Genomic DNA, 17055 nt, shown 5'->3' on the forward strand with positions numbered 1-17055 from the left:
CATCAATACACTTCTATATGGGCACCCTTAGTAGCACGACATATATCCAACTCAATCCAAGTGTTAGACAGCATGGTAGATGTGATGCTGTTTATTCCCTGACGAATTAATGGCAGCTGCATGTTTCTCGTAAATGGCAACAGATGGCAGTACCATACATACACGGGTTTTGACTGTGGCAGGTATTTGTAAATTGTAGTGCATGTTTCTTTAATTATAGCTATACGCTGGACACACTGTATTTAGTTCCTTGTCATTCTTGATAGGTAGAGGCACATATTCTTGGTAAATAAAAAAGCAAAATTTCGGTAAAAAAACAGTCAATTTCGGGTTCGAAAGCAGTAAATAAAATAAAATTTTGCTGTTATAGGGGTGAAAAAGTGGTATATAAAATTACATTTTGGTTTTAAAATTGTGAATACAACCCTAAATTTGATTTAAAAACTACACAAAATAAACATCTCTCTTCTAATAACACATTTATGTTGTTAGCAGAATATTAAGTTTATTCCTGTATTAAGGGATCCAGTTTTGCTTCTCAAATATTTACAGCAAAATTAATCAATTGTTCGTGAATTGCATAACTCTCAGGATAATTCTGACTTCAGAAAGTGTCACGTCCGTAAATAAACTCTAAATTTCATGTTTAAGAAGAGTCCATTTCGCATTATTTCGTGACAAAAGAGGGTAGGAAAATGCACTTGTCACCTTTCAGAAACAAGCAAAGTTAACATTACAATGTGTTGTTTCACACTTAGTGTTTTTGTCAAAAAAGAAATATGCATACCTCTATCGATAGGTGAGAACATGTTCTAGTGCATAGTGTAAGAATATACTTCAGTGAAGGATAAGTCTCTAAGCTTCAAGGGAGTAATAAACATATATTTAATTCTTTTGCTTTGATATATGCACGCCAATATTATGGATCAGATCAACTACTCTCAAACTTATAAACAAAGAATTTTCTGTTGAGGATTTACTGTGGAGAAAAGAAACCAAAGCAACAAGCAAACAGCCAGAAAAACTGATGTAAGATCAAAAAAGAAATTGGATTAGATGAGTATAATAGAACACACATCAAACACAAAATGTAATAAGAATCTGTTAGCAGCAAATAATCACAATGGAAAAAGAAAACAAATAAGTTTACAAATGTAAAATTGAGGAAAGATCATTACAGCATAAGGTGAGGACTTCATGCATGACAAAACTCAGAAACTTCATACCTGGAGTATACTGAAAAAATTATCAGTGTCTTCTACAGATTTCTGATAAAAATCCCATCTTGGGACCCTAATGACTCTAACTCTCATATTAAGTTTTCCCCCTAGACCAATACATGCACAGATAGCGAAAGTGAACATTTAATATGTAAAAATGGCCGAATAGCAAGAAACTAACTTTCCTCGCAACACCTAAGAAAAATTGTATGCTTGTGTGTGTATTAATTAGGGAAAAACTTACTTTTGCAGTGTGTTGTTTTAAAGTCTTCTTAAAAAACTGCTCCTGCTGTTTTAAAGCAGCCTCTAGTTTACTTGAGAGGTTAGCAGCTTGGCTTGACAAAGCAGAGAGAGCCTGGAATAAAATAATTGAACCACTCTAACATGTTTTATCTACTGTAAAAATGCATATACCTGTAATGTGCATTGACTAGTCTAAGTTTCAGAATAAACTATGATAGAACAAGCCCAATCTATCTTAAAGAAGACCTATGCTCTGTAGAAAATAGCATGCATTTGAGAAACAGTTTTATAAAGTAATTAATAGGATAAGTTTGGTAACATAAATGTAGATATTTGTGAAGACCTCTACCAATCAAACACTAATTACTGACCTTTAATTTAACAATACAGCATTTCATGTTCGTGCATTTCTTGTAGAGCTGACGCAATCACATGAAAATTATTAAGAAATTTAACTACCAAATGTGAAGAGGATGAACAGATATGGAAGGGATTAAATCATTCCTACGTCAGACAACAAACAATAGGTATTCATTATTCGTATACAACACCAAACATTAAGCATGTCTGTTTCTTAGGTGTGTGTGTTGCATAAAAGATACGTGGATATTTGTAGTTTATATTTCCTTAACATTTTGATTATAAATTGTGGATATCATTAAGTAATTTTTATTTTATTGCTGTTCATAATAGTCAATCTTTGGACTTACAACGTTTCAAAAATTCACATTACGGCTGACCCAATACCAATACTCTTACAGATTCCCACAGATACCAATACTAATGCTTGAAAATTGAAATTTTGTTCAAAATATAGATTAATATAGAATAGAATAGATTGATTTTTGTGTTCGTTCAATAATTACATCAGAATATTAAAAATACCTTTTATATAATCACCAAATCTAGTTTGTCACACACTACTGGTGCAGATTAAAAGGAAAACTTCAACTTTTGAATAATTTCCAGGATAATTAGTCCACAAATTTTTATAATAATTAGACTCCATTTCTAGAGGTCTGGCAAGACCAAAATGCCAGAAACACAATGGCTGATATAAGTACACACATTTCAACCAATACTTTCCTGTATCAGCTCAACCTTATTCATACCATTATTGAACCTTTCTTTTGGACTTATAACTAGGGCTGAGCCAATACAGTGAAATCTCAGTGATAAAAAAAAACATATTATTGAAAGATAATTAAAATGGTAAAATTAAGTACACAAAGAAAGAAAAGGAGTACTACATATACACCAAAGTTTGCTGTATTGCACTGAACTGTTCGAAATCGTATTGTAAATTCAAAAAAGACAGTGAAGGTGCTGGGGGTTCACCCACTTAATTCGTTCAGCCGACTTCATGCAAAAAAAACAACAAAAAAAAACATGTTGAACATTAGGATGTTTATCTCGAACTTATGTTTACTGTAACTCTCGGTTTCCCGCTTTATACGTTTTCCAAGCCCTGCCGATGATAAAATTTGTCAGAAGGCTGTTCTGTTTCCCAGGCGACCTCTCCCTCCCATCTTCCTTGCTTTTGCAGCAGTCTCATTCATTCACCATGTGACCTTGAACTCCTACCTTACGATCGGGGAACAAGCATACTATTGCCAAAACGATAGTCACTAAAAGCTGCTTTCTCTAGGGTTTTAATACATTCTAAAAGTGTGACTCGGGTATCTTTGTTCTCCCTCCCTCCACAAACATGTATGTCAACAATTGAGAACATGGCCCAATCACTATTCACAATTCTTTACAGACGCTTTTACTTTTACGTAATACTTCCTAGTATATGGGAGAGGGAGGGGGAAGGGGATTGCTTGGAAAACTTTCCTTTCTTCTTGTTTGCCGAGAAAGAAGTAAGAAGAATTTGCGAACCTCAGTTATCTGATATTGGTTTAGGAACGAGTGGAAAAAAGTCACTAATAAGCTATTCATTGATTTTCAAAAAGCATATGGTTCAGTCAAAAAAGATAAATTATATACATTAGTCGAGTTTGGAATACCTAAGAAGCTTGTTAATATGATGAAGGTACGCACCAGTGAAAAAGAAAGTAAAATTCGTGTGGATATTAATATGTCTGACAAATTTCCAATTCATGATGGGTTAAAACAAGGAGATGAATTATCTCCATTGCTCTTTAATTTTGCCTTAGAATACGCTGTTAGGAAAGTAAAAAAAACTAACGAAGGACTAAAATTAAATGGTGTGACTCAGCTGTTAGTATATGCAAATGATGATGTAGACTTACTGGGGGATGATGTAAATACAATTAAGAAGAATGCTAAAATATTTTTCAAGGCAGCTGAAGAGAGAGGTTTGGAAGTTAGCAAAGAGAAAACCAAATATGTGCTTACAAGCCAAAACCAAGTGTTAGGTAATAGACAAAATTTAATTATTGATAACTCATTTGGACCAGTTTCCAAATTCAAGTATTTAGGAGTAATACTAACAAATGAAAATGATATCATTGAGGAAAAAAAAAGTAGGGTTCATTAAGAAAATGCATGTTACTTTTCTCTTCAGAAACTTTTCTCTTTTCTTTTAATATTGAAGAAACTAAAAGTTAAAATATACAAAACAGTAATTTAGCCTGTAATGTTATATGGATACGAAACTTGGTTCCTTACATTGAAAGAGGTCTTTTTTTCTTTCCAAAGAAGGAGGGAAGGAGGGAGGGAAAGAAAGAAAGAAATCTCTCTCTCCTTCCTTCTTTCTTTGAAAGAAATAAAGAAGGAAGGACGAAAGAAAGAACATAAATTGAGAGTATTTGAAAATGAGATCGTTAGGAAAGTATTTGGACCTAAAAGGATGAGGAGACAGGTGAGTGGAGAAGGTTGCATAATTTAGAACTGCATAATTTGTATTCATGTCCCGATATTATTAGAATGATTAAATCAGAAGACTTAGGTGGGCAGACCATGTGGCACGAATGGAAGAGGAAAGAAGAGTTTACAGGATTCTTGTTGGGAAACCTGATGGTAAGAGACCAGTAGAAAGACCAAGATGATAATGTTCAGATGGACCTAAAGGAAATTGGTAGGGATGGAAAAGAGTATATAGATCTTGCTCAGGATAGGGAGAGATTGAAGGCCTGTGTTGTTGCAACCATGAACCTTCGGGTTTAAGAAGTCTACAGAGTTAGTTAGTTAGCCTTATTTTTAACCCTTAGTACGCCGCACGGTCTGACGAAAGTAAGCCCAGTGTTGCCGAGGCTTTGAGCGGGAAATTTGAATTCGTATACATAATGGAGAAAAATCGTAACAACTCTGGCACTATGGGACCAATCTACTTCGGATAACTTTTGTTTTGCAGGCAATACATCGGTGCATGCAACCATGTAAAATTTGGATGCCCCAACCGTGGGGGGGTTACGGGCGGGGGCTGCATCCCCCGAATTTCAATGAAAAAAAAAAAAAAAATTTGGAGTTTGGCCCCTCTTCTCCAGCTACTTTGGGGAGAAAACCGGAACTTTTGCTTTTTTTTCAAAGAATGGACCTTCCGCAACAGAATGAAACTTGATTCATGTTCGTGGGTGCAATACAATTTGAATAATAAGGCAAAACGTAAAACTCTAGCGAATTTTAGTCAATTTGCATATTATTCATAAAATTGTTATAACTGACACTATGGGACCAATCTACTTCGGATAACTTTTGTTTTGCAGGCAGAACATCAGTGCATGCAACCATGTAAAATTTGGATGCCCCAACCACGGGGGGCTTACGGGCGGGGGCTGCATCCCCCGAATTTCAATGAAAAAATCATAAAAATATGGAGTTTGCCCCCTCTTCTCCAGCTATTTTGGGGAGAAAACCGGAACTTTTGCTTTTTTTAAAAAGAATGGACCTTCCACAACAGAATGAAACTTGATTCATGTTCGTGGGTGCAATACAATTTGAATAATAAGGCAAAACGTAAAACTCTAGCGAATTTTAGCCAATTTGCATATTATTCATAAAATTGTTATAATTGACACAATGGGACCAATCTACTTCGGATAACTTTTGTTTTGCAGGCAGAACATCAGTGCATGCAACCATGTAAAATTTGGATGCCCCAACCGTGGGGGGGGGGTTACGGGCGGGGGCTGCATCCCCCGAATTTCAATGAAAAAATCATAAAAATGTGGAGTTTGCCCCCTCTTCTCCAGCTGCTTTGAGGAGAAAACCCGAACTTTTGCTTTTTTCGTTCGCACTTGCATCTTGTGTAGCTACTGTGAATCTATTTCTCCCTTTTGACTCGGCTCTTTGTGGAAATATGTCCGGAAGGAAACGTTTGTGCGTTAGGGAAATCGATAAGCTGTTATATGATACGAAGTGTTTATGGTGAGGCGTTTGTTAGTCCTAACAGAGGAGGGACGGAGCCTTTGCAATCCTTTCTTTTGTCTATACTTCTGGATAGACGCACGCTTTAGACTCATGCTTTTGGCCTCTGGCTATCGTCAAGCTTCATTGCATTTCTAACATAGAGGCGACAGAAAGCTGACAATGCCAAACCTCATCCAATCCCCTCTCTCATTCCCCTGCCCCCTAATCCCCACCACTACTTCAGCTCGATCACCAGGTCTAAACACAAAGAAGAATGTGTGCCTTATCAGTACTAAATCACAGCGTTGGAAGCTTGGAGGAAAACAGCATCGTAAATACCAAGCATTTATTGTGTCTGTCAACTGAAGAGCGAACACGTGTTTGGGTGAGCCCAAACACGTGACATATTCCGAGAAAGGAGGGGGTGGGGGGATTTGGAATTTTCGAAACATGATTGCAAAACATGTTCCCGAACGAACTGTCAGTGTTTCAACCTCAATATACAAATATAAGTGTGGCAAACCCTCGATAATTGTATCTAAAGCTGTTTGTAACATATGTGTTACAGCGGCTACAAGGGACATACTTTTTTTGTAACATATGTGTTACGGCGGCAAACTAAGGGTTAATGTATCTATCTGCATAGGAAATATTGCTGGTGTTTTACAATACAATAATCTTTCCCCCTTCTTTCTGCAATTTGGTTCGGGAATAAGCAAGCTCCTGACTAAAAAAAAATAATGCCGTAGTCCAGCTTTTATAGTCTTCAACAAGTGCTTTATCTTTAAAACCCGCAGGACCTTGTATTCCGCCACCTGTGCGTTGGTGCCAGTGTGTCTGGAGGGAGGTGCTAACGGTGCCAAGGTTATGTCTAGCTCTTCCAAAGCAGTCCCTTAACGATATCGCTCGACTCATCCAACATAAAGGATGCAATTTCTCGTTCTTGTCCTGCCTTCTGGTAAACAAAACTTTAACTCTTATCTTGCGGATAACACAAGATTTAATCCTTTTGATCACTAGAGCCAGTGGCGTGCCCAGAATTTTCAAGGGGGCCTTACATATACATTTTCTTGTCTCCCCGATGGCATCATGGTAATGTCGTCGCCTTGTAATCAAGGGGTTCCAAGTTAGATACCCCGTGGAGGCACATAGTGGTTCAGATCCCACTTTAAACTGTAGGTCCCATCCCAATTAACCTTCTGTGCATAAAGTGGACTTACGAAATCTTTATAGAGGATGGAGCATCACGTGCCTATACTCCTGTTGAAGCCGGTGCCTTGTCAAGCGTGAGTTTTTCAAACTTGCCGCAAGTACAAAAAAATCGTAGCTCAAGAACTAACTGTTGTAGAGAGAAGGAAATTGGTTTTGTTTTCTTTCTTAAAGACAGGGCTTTTAGCGAAGGTAAAATTTATACACTGTGCCTCCCAATAATTACGGGGGTAGGAAATTTTGTGTAATTAAGGAATTTCGCTTCTAGCGTCGGCCGTATGGATGCTGGATGGACCAAATTTTGAGTGAAGCATGACAAAAAAACACACTATGAGGATATGTAATACTCGTTCCGCAACTTTGAAGAAAGAAAAAACTGAAATTCTGAAATTTGCGTAGTTAAGCAAAAATTCGAACTTCAGGCATTTGTTCCTGCTTCCTCATTAGACCCTTAATTGTTTGATGTTTCTTAAAATGTTGATTTTTGTTCGTTCTTACATTTAGAATTTAAAATTTTCAAAAAGATACAGTGATTAAGCAGTTATAGCCCTTTATCTTCAATTTATCCCATAGCAACAAACAGGAAAGAAAGTGCTCTTTTCACAATACCTCCTTTTCTTTAGAATCATTCACACGGTAAAATTAAGTCACGGTGTTCAATAATTCGTTTATCTGCGATTTCGTTTTGCACAAAAAAAAGTTCTGCAACTTCTCTGTATTCAACAACGTATTATCTTTAAATATGAGGGTAAAAAGACACAACTGAACTACCCCCTGCAGGCTGCTGATGACTCCACCTCCCTTCCCTCAGCTTGTTTGTAGCTGGGAAGTGTGGCGCCAGTGACGTCTTCAACAGCTGAAAAATATCAGTTTCCAATCTGCATTAGGCAGATACAACTTGCCCAATGCAATGCAAAGAACAAAAGCAGGATAATTTCAATTTCAATTTTCCTTTATTAAAGGGCGAGGTTCAGCCTGCTGCTGTTCTGCCACCTAACCCCGATGGATACATATACATACTAAATACATTCTATATACTAAATGTTTGTACAATAACAAACAAGGAAGAAAGATAGAAACATAAAGACGAGACAAAAAGAACAAATACAAAATTGTCTACACACTAAGAAAAAAAGATTGAAAAATACACAAAGGATACACAAATTAATTGACACAATTGTGCTTGGTGTGATATCGTTAAGGGTTTGGGAACATGTAAGGAGGAAAGTAAACAAGCAAAATGAAAATGAAAATACTTGTTTTTAGGAAGTTGGTTCAGAAATGAGAGCTATTATTCGAGAGTGCTGGAACACAGATATTGCTCATTTAACAATAGATTTTTCAGTTTGTAATTGAACTAGTTACGATTAATAAGAGACATGGAAGGAGGAAGTTCATTCCACGCTCTTGCAGCTGAATATGTGAATGATGATTTGAAAAGCACTAGTGTGTGCTTTGGAATCTCGAAGCTCTCAAGTTTCTATTTTCCCCTTGTTTTATAATCATGTATTTCTCTTCTGAATTTTAATTTCTGGAATAGGTTTTTAGGTGTTTTGGTTTGTAAAAGATTATGAATAAAGCAACACAGACGTAATTTCGGCATCTGGCCATGTTCAACATTTTGTTTGTGTTTAGGGTTGGGATATGATTGTATTTCCCTATATGCTACACGAAATGGGAACATGAATTTTGGACTTCCTGAATTTTGGTTTTGTTTCGAACAGATAGGTTTGGTCCGTAAATTATGTCACAGTAGTCCAGTATAAGAAAGATCAGTGATTGTATGTCACATTTTAATCTCGGTTTTTAGGTATTCTTTAAGGCTGCACAGCGATCTTAGCACAGCGTAAGCTTTTTTAGTTTGTTTTTGGACATGAATATCCCAGTTAAGGTGGTTATCGAAAATGATGCCTAAATTTTTCACATCAGTTGAATAAGGGATTATAGATGTGTCTAGTTTGATGCATATCTCGTTAGGATTTATCAGAGTGACTATTTCGGGAGCCAATAATAGAGAAAGTTGATTTCTTGGGGTTTATTTTTAGACCGTTACTTTTACACCAAGTATTTATGCTGGATAAATCATCATTGAGCAAAGCTAAGGCTGCATCCGTTGATTTCGGTGGAAAAGGAATTTGTAGTTGAGTGTCATCTGCGTAAAAATGAACTTTACTGTTATTTATTATAGTAGGTATGTCAGCTGTAAAAATGGTATAGAGAAGAGGGGTTAGAATGTATCCCTGTGGGACACCAGTTTCCAATGGCAGGGTGCCAGAGAGAGGGAGTGTGGCAGCATTTATGTATACTCTATGTTGTCTGTTGTTCAGATACGATCTAAACCATCGGAGAGCAGGAGGTGAAAAATTGCAGTATTTTAATTTGCTTAAGAGCAGGTCATGATGAACACTGTCACAGGCTATAGTGAGATCCAGTAATACTAACGCTACTGACATTCTCTTGTCTATTGATTGTAATAAATCATTGGTGATTTTAAGTAATGCCGTTGCCATACTGTGTGAAGGACGGAAACTGGATTGACATTTCGGAAGCAGATCTAGGTCATTGACGTGCTTGCGAGTTTGCTTGTAAACTAATTTTTTAAGTGATTTTGGAAAATATAGGTAAGAGACTTATTGGTCGAAGGTCATTCAGGGACATTATTACTTTTTCTTTGGTATCGGAACACGTGCCGTTTTCCAGCTGGCCGGGTATTGTCCAGTTCGGAATGAGAAATTTACGATGTGTGTCAGGGGACGTAAGATGTGCGGTAACAATAGTTTAATCATTTTTATGGATATTCCATCATTACCAGAGACATTGGATGATATTTCATTTATCGCTTTCATTGTTTCGGTTTCGTTTATTTCTTGCAGGTGGAAAGTTTGAGCGCACTCGTTAAAAGTGTTAACATCAAAGAACTCTCGAGTTTTGTTAATGGCATCTTCCGAAACATCTGTTTTGCTGCATATCCTAGAAAAATGTCTGTTAATTGAATCCATGTTTCTCAGGTCAGAAGGTATCTCGTTGTTGATATTTTTACTATATACAGCCCACGTTTTTAATTTTTTCCACAACTCTTTGCTGTTATTGTTGCAGCAGAGGTGATGATTAAAATAGGCTTTCTTTTCCTGCCATTGGACTGGTGGTCAAGTTTCTCAGTTCTTTGTAATAGTCCCAGTTTGCCTGGGTTTTTGTGCACTTATATTTTATTAGGGCATTGTCATGGAATTTCATAACTAGTTTTGTATTTTTGGATATCCACGGAGAGTTTTTGGTTTTATTAATTTAGTTTCAAGGGGCACATGCTTGTCGAAGAGATTTATTACATTTTGAGTAACGAAGTGCACTTTGCTGTCGATGCCGTCGAAGCTATCTATTTGCATCCATTCAATTTTTGCAGCATCCTTGTCGAATATCTCTTTGTCGAGGGTAGAGAAGTTTCGATTAATTAATTTTGGTTTTTCAATGGCAAGTGTCACGTTTACTAGACAGTGGTCAGACGTTCCGATGGGAGTGGTTAAGTTAAATGAGCGTACAAGATCCGGGTCATCCGTTATTACTACATCGAGGAGTGACTGAGTGGTTGCTGTTATTCTGGTTGGTCGGTTAATGATCTGGACCATGTCAAAAGAGTCGATTATTGATTGTAAATATACTGTTTCTGGTTTATGGGGAGAAAGGAAATCTGAGTTTACGTCACCTAGAATAAGTAATTTGTGAACGAGTGGGAAAACTTCAGAGATCGTCGTTTCTAGGTGCGATAATTTTGTATACAATATGTTAGGGGCTTTGTACACACCAATTATTCCCAGAGTTAAATTACGCTAATAATTTAGACTTCGTCGTCATTTTCGTAATTGTTGCACGAGGGAATGAACTTGACATTTAGGTCTTTACGGTGATACAGGATTAGGCCACCCCCACCCTTTGTGGTTCTATCCTTTTTTAATGCTGCGTAACCAGGTATGGAGAAGGTCAAGGCAAGGGCTTCACGGAAAGACCAGCTCTTGATGACCAGGAAGATATCAAAAGCAGACTCGCACACCATGGTCGCCAACTCGTCTAATTTTGGCGATGACAAAGACCTGACGTTCGCTTGAACGAGGGTCAGGAATAGTGGCTTTGGGGCAGGGGGAGAGGGGCGATGAGCGGGAGGGAGGAAACTCTTACTTACAGTATTTTCACGTGGTGGAGTAGACATCAGGGAGGAAGCAAAGACAGGGGTACCATTTGTTGAGAGCTTGATGAAAATCTAACCTTTCCTTCCATAATGTCCTAGCATATTTTAGCATTATTTCAAATATCAATGTAGATGCAAATTGGGAGAAGAATGACATAAGGAAATTCAGGTACTTACATGTTGCCTTCTTGTGAAGTTTTGGATGTTTGTGAACCACATATACATATACACACTTTCTTTGACGTTAAAGAGAGATGAACACTACACACAACACACATATACACGAACATAGAAAGTTAATTTGCATTGGCTGCTTCTTTAACATGGTTAAAAATGTATGAAGACCTTTCACTGTAGAACACTAACAACACACTCATAGTTTTGTCTTTGGCGACGCTCACATTACAACCACTTGCAGGTGAGGGATTTCAATTCATGATCAGTTTCTATAAAATGTTTCCCTTCCGGCGTAACTACCACAATCTTTCCATTGATCGTGTAGCATTTGTTGTTGCCGAACGTTGCCTTGGCATCTTGGAGAAGCCTTTGCCTCTTTGGGGTCAGGGATTCCGTCAGTAGGTAATTGCTACCCTTGAAGATCTTCTTCGCTCGCCACACAGCATTGTGATGTTTATACGAGATGAATTTTATGATCAAAGGTCGATGACCTTGTCTGACGACATCAGCCGCCGACCTTCTCTTCCTCGGTGCTCCCAGGCGATGGCATCTTCTCACGAACTCAGAAGAAACTTCAACGCCAGGACAATCTGGTTCAAGGGTGCATTGACCATTCCATGCCCTCAGATGCAAGCAACAAAAATAGCATTCCAAGTCTAGAGTTTGGTCCCCTGGTTGCAGCTCATAAGAAAACCTGTATGGGAACAGGTGGCAGATGTTATCACAGAAATCTTGAACTCCAAGGGCAGCACTCTCTCGAGCAAGCATAGTTAAGAATGTATAACTAAAGTCTTTATCTTGTTGGGACTGAACTCGGTGAACGTATAACTGGAAAAATTGTATATCTGAAATATAATAGTACGCATCCTTAGGGGAATTGGCAGGGACCGCCAGAAAAAAAAAACAACGTATTAACGAGAAAAATGTACTATCGCGAAATGTATAATTGTGATTTCACTGTAATATCTTGCAAATTATGCAAACTGCATATATCAGGTGATTCCCTCACTAGAGGTCCCAAAATTTTGTCTATAAAACTGCCCTCTACTTAAAGTTTGTCTTGAAATTTTGTATGCACATACCTTCAACAATGTAAAACAGAATCTAACCCCTCGCAATAGGTTTGGACTCTTCCAGTGACCTTCATTTGTTTTGTTTGCGACAATGCATCTCGGTAGTGTTGGGTCGAATGTATAGGGATTACAATGTACACAATCGAAGAGTGTGTGTTCCTCGTTCGTAAATACTGGTAAACTGGTTCATTTAAAGCATGTCAAAGGGCATTTCAGACTGAATTTCGTGTGTGACGTGTGTGTACCTTCAAAGTGTTGTATCCAGAAATTGGTAAGAAGTTAGAGAGAACAGGAAGTTTTGTCACACAGCATTCAGGAGGTCGGAAAATGTCTGAAGAGACATAACAGGATGTAAAGGAGAGACTACTGGCATTACCATCGATATCATTGCGAAGACTTTCACAAGAAACTAATCTCCTATATTCCAAGTGTCAAAAAGCTGCGAAAAAAATAAAAATAATATAAACTACACACTTACCATGTGTCATGTGTTCAAGAATTGCAACCGACAGACCATGAAAAATGTGTGCGGTTTTGTTTATGGTTTCAAAATTTTCTTACTCAGAATCCTGGGATTTTAGACCGCACTTGGTTTATGGATGAAGCATGGTTTCATTAGAGTGACTATATAAACTCTCAAAACATGCATATATGGGCTGAAGAAAATTCTCGTGCAATACACAAACAGCCTTTGCATTCTCAGAATATTGGAGTGTGGTGTGGGAGTGTTTCGTAGGTGAATTATAAGCCCTATTTTTTTTTTTTTTTTATTTTTTTTTTTTTTGAACAAACGGTTAACACGGAAGAGTCCCTGGAAATATTCACAAAGTTTGTCAATCAGTTAACATATGATGAACTAATTGATGGATATTTCCAACAAGATTCATGTCACACTTCAAATGTCAGCATGAGAGAAATTAAGTTTTTTTTGGAGATCGAATTATGTCAAAAAATCTTTGGCCACCAAGATCTTCCGATCTCACCCCACCCAACTTCTTTCTTTGGGGCTTATTGAAGGGAAAAGGATACAGAAATAAACACCACACAATCATAGCCCTGAAAGAAGCTATACATCAAGAGATTGAAGCCATTACCGATGCCACTTAAAGAAAAGTATTCCAGAATTTAGAGAGATGTGTACAAGAATGCTTGCATGTGGAAGGGGACCATTTTCAGCATCGAATATGAGTAGATATTGTTTTACATTGTTGAAGGTACGTACATACAAATTTTCAATACAAACTTTAAGTAAATGGCAGTTTTATAGACAAAAGTTCGGGGCCTCTAGTGAGGGAATCACCCTGTACCTATATGGTTTTTTTTTTTTAATTTTAGCAACAAGATTGCGGAAAGGAATGGTTTTTGGGATTATATGATTCACATGTGAATTTACATTTTAAAACAATATTCTGATAGATTGCTATGATATACGTAGTTTCACATCACATACGCACAAGTGACATACCTGTGTGGAGGCATGGAAAGCCTTTTTTGCAGCTTCAAGGTCTTCCAGTTGCTGTTTGTGGTGCATTAGCCTCTTCTGTAATTTCCGTTTGTAGCATCTAGAGGCATTGGTACGAGTTGCAGAAGCTAATCTTTGCTGCATAGCTACCTCGCCTTGAATGAAGTCCCATCTTGAGGAAAATCCTATGAAATAATGCAAAGATGATACTACTATTCTTTTTCCTGAAGTTTATAACATGCATAAAAAAATGTTTTTTACACTCAATTATGAAAATTTCAGATAAATTCCACAACACAAATGTATTTGATTCTTATTCAGTAAATTATTACATATAGGTAGAGGCATGTAAATTTTGATTTTGACGAAAACACGAAATATGAAATAACATGCTGTTATGTTCATTTTTCATGTTTCTGAAAGGTGTGAGGTGCATTTTTCTACCCTGTTTTGTCACGAAATAATGCGAAATGAACTGCAAAATGCGAAATATACTCTTAAACACGAAATTTCCCATTTATATACCGAGGCAACACTTTCTGAAGTCTGAAGTATCCTGCGAGTTATGCAATTCACAAAAATTGATTAATTCCTGCTGCAAATATTTGAGAAGCAAAAATGGACCCCTTTACACATGAATAAACTTAATACTCTGGCAACTACATAAATGTGCTATTAGAAGGGATAAGTTTATTTTGTGAAATAAGTGCAGTTTTAAATCAAATTTAGGATTATATTCACAAAATTATATTATAAATTTTAAAACCAAAATGTCATTTTATATACCACTTTTGATATGATTATTCACTGCTATAACACCGAAATTTTATTTTATTTACTGCTTTTGTGACCACGGTGGCTCAGTCGGTAACGCATCTGACTACCATGCTAAAGGTCCCAGGTTCGATCCCCGGCCGGTTCAAATCCGGGAACTTTTCTAACGTTGGAAGCGGCCCCAGCGCACACCCAGCGTCGAATGACATGGGTACCTGGGGGAAACCCTGGGGGGTAAAGGCGGTCAGGGGCATGATGCTGATCACATCATCACCCATGACCAGATCAAGAAAGTGTGGGGCGTTACCCCTACACTCCCTATACACCTTCATGGCGTGGTGCTAAGCACAGGGGAGCACTTTACATTTACTTCTTTTTTTTTTTACTTTTACTGCTTTTGTAGCCGAAATCAACCGAGTTTTTGTACCAAAATTTTGCTTTTTTATTTACCAAAAATATGTGCCTCTACATATAGGGAAACCCTGATTTTATGTTTTTCAGGGTAGCACAAAACTTAAAATATGAGTAATAGGCAGTTAATTCATGTTATTCCTTGCATAACTTCTGGTATTCAAATATGATGGGAAAATGTAAAATTTGGGAAAGTTATATAACATGTTGCTTTACTGGGACCTTGAAGTTTGAATGTATAATGCAGGATAATGTAAAATCGAGGAACACAGCGTTCCATTGTATAAGCAAAAGCTGCACAAATTAGGAAAGGAAATCTTGGTCAATACTGATAAAATACAGATATAAAATTTACCAATACCTATAATTGATATAACTTAGGAGTAATACTAACAAATGAAAATATTAAAGAGGAAATAAAAAGTAGGCTTAATTCAGGAAATGCATGTTACTTTTCTCTTCAGAAAAGTTTGTTTTCTCGTATAATATCTAAGAAACTAAAAGTTAAAATATACAAAACGGTAATTTTGCCTGTAATATAATATGGTCCCTTACATTGAAAGAGGAACATAAACTGAGAGTATTTGAAAATAAGATTGTTAGGAAAATATTTGGGCCTAAAAGGGATGAGGACACAGGCGAGTGGAGGTTACATAATTTAGAAGTACATAATTTGTATTCATGTCCAGATATTACTAGAATAAATACTTAGGTGGGCAGGCCATGTGGCATAAATGAAATGAAGAAGAGTTTACAGGATTCTTGTTGGGGAAACCTGATGGTAACAGACCAGTAGGAAGACCAAGACGAAGATGGAGAGATAATGTTGATTTGGTTTGGTTTGATTTTGTGTTTTAAGTCCACTTTATGCACAGTAAGGCAAATCGGGACTGGACCTACAGTTTATAGTGGGATCCGAACCACTATGTGCCTCCACCGGGAAGAGATAATGTTGAGATGGACCTAAAGGAAATTGGTAGGGATGGAAAAGAGTATATAGATCTTGCTCACGATAGGAATAGATGGAAGGCCTGTGTTGCTGCAGCCATGAACCTTCGGGTTCAAGAAGGCTAGAGATTTAGTTAGTTGGTTAGATAACTAATATTCTACCGATCTGATATAAAATTCCAAATAATCCTTGAAGAACCTGATAGGTTCATTGATCTCCTCACTAAATGTATGTTATACAATGACTGAAATGCAAAAGAAGCTGCAGATTAGACGTTTACTTTTTAAAAAAGTAGGGTAGAGAGATTATGTTTATATCAATAAAAACTAGGGATGTGCTGAAGCCGATTGATTACAGATGTATGAAAATCGGCAGAAATTGACATATCGGCATCGGTATCAAATTGGCAAAAATCCGGTAGAGATTATACTAGAGTTTTACCTTCTAACAAGTTTTATATTCTGGTTTTGTAAGGTTTGAAATTAAAAAATGAGTATTCAAACCTGAAGCAAGTGCTGAGAAAATACTTAGGCATACCTGCTGCATCAGTATTCAGTGATTGAGTGTTCAGTGTTGCTGTACAGATTTTCAGTAAGAGAAGAAGTACGTTACTTCCTGAAGTGCTTCCAAATCTCGTATTTCTGAAGTTGAATCTGGCAGAACAGGAATTCATTTTGCATTTCAAAGAACTGCTTGTGTACTAATGTTAAATCTCTAGGTTCACATAACCTTTTGTAGATGTAAATGTACATTCGCATCTCTTGAGAATATATATGTGTATATATATATGATATGCAATAGAAATGTACATAGCAAATTTATTTTTGTCATGCAGAAAAGAACAACCCATTTCTGTTTAATAATCTTATGTATTGGAATCGGTTAAATATCGGCATCGGTATCAGTTCCAAAAATTATCGGTGAGTACATCGGCATCAGTAAATTTTCAGCTTCGTCACATCCCTATTAAAAACACTAACAAAATAACAGAACACTGCAATAAAGTATAAGATATTTAAGAGATTTATCGGAGTATTAAAATT

General features: G+C 36.9%; 1 protein-coding gene across 1 annotated transcript in view; it reads right to left on the minus strand.

Moving 5' to 3' along the window:
- Nucleotides 1–17055, minus strand: part of LOC145985596 (dual E2 ubiquitin-conjugating enzyme/E3 ubiquitin-protein ligase BIRC6-like) — a 241336-nt gene that overhangs the window by 118171 nt on the left and 106110 nt on the right. Inside the window, exons 24-25 of the mRNA XM_083119666.1 lie at nucleotides 13882–14063; nucleotides 1465–1575 (exon numbers count right to left, since the gene is read on the minus strand). Coding sequence (XP_082975792.1) covers nucleotides 1465–1575; nucleotides 13882–14063 — 293 coding nt within the window. The remainder of the gene's footprint in view (nucleotides 1–1464; nucleotides 1576–13881; nucleotides 14064–17055) is intronic.

This window comes from Lepisma saccharinum, chromosome 3, assembly GCF_977018435.1.
Source record: "Lepisma saccharinum chromosome 3, izLepSacc3.1, whole genome shotgun sequence".
Classification (NCBI taxonomy): Eukaryota; Metazoa; Arthropoda; class Insecta; order Zygentoma; family Lepismatidae; genus Lepisma; species Lepisma saccharinum.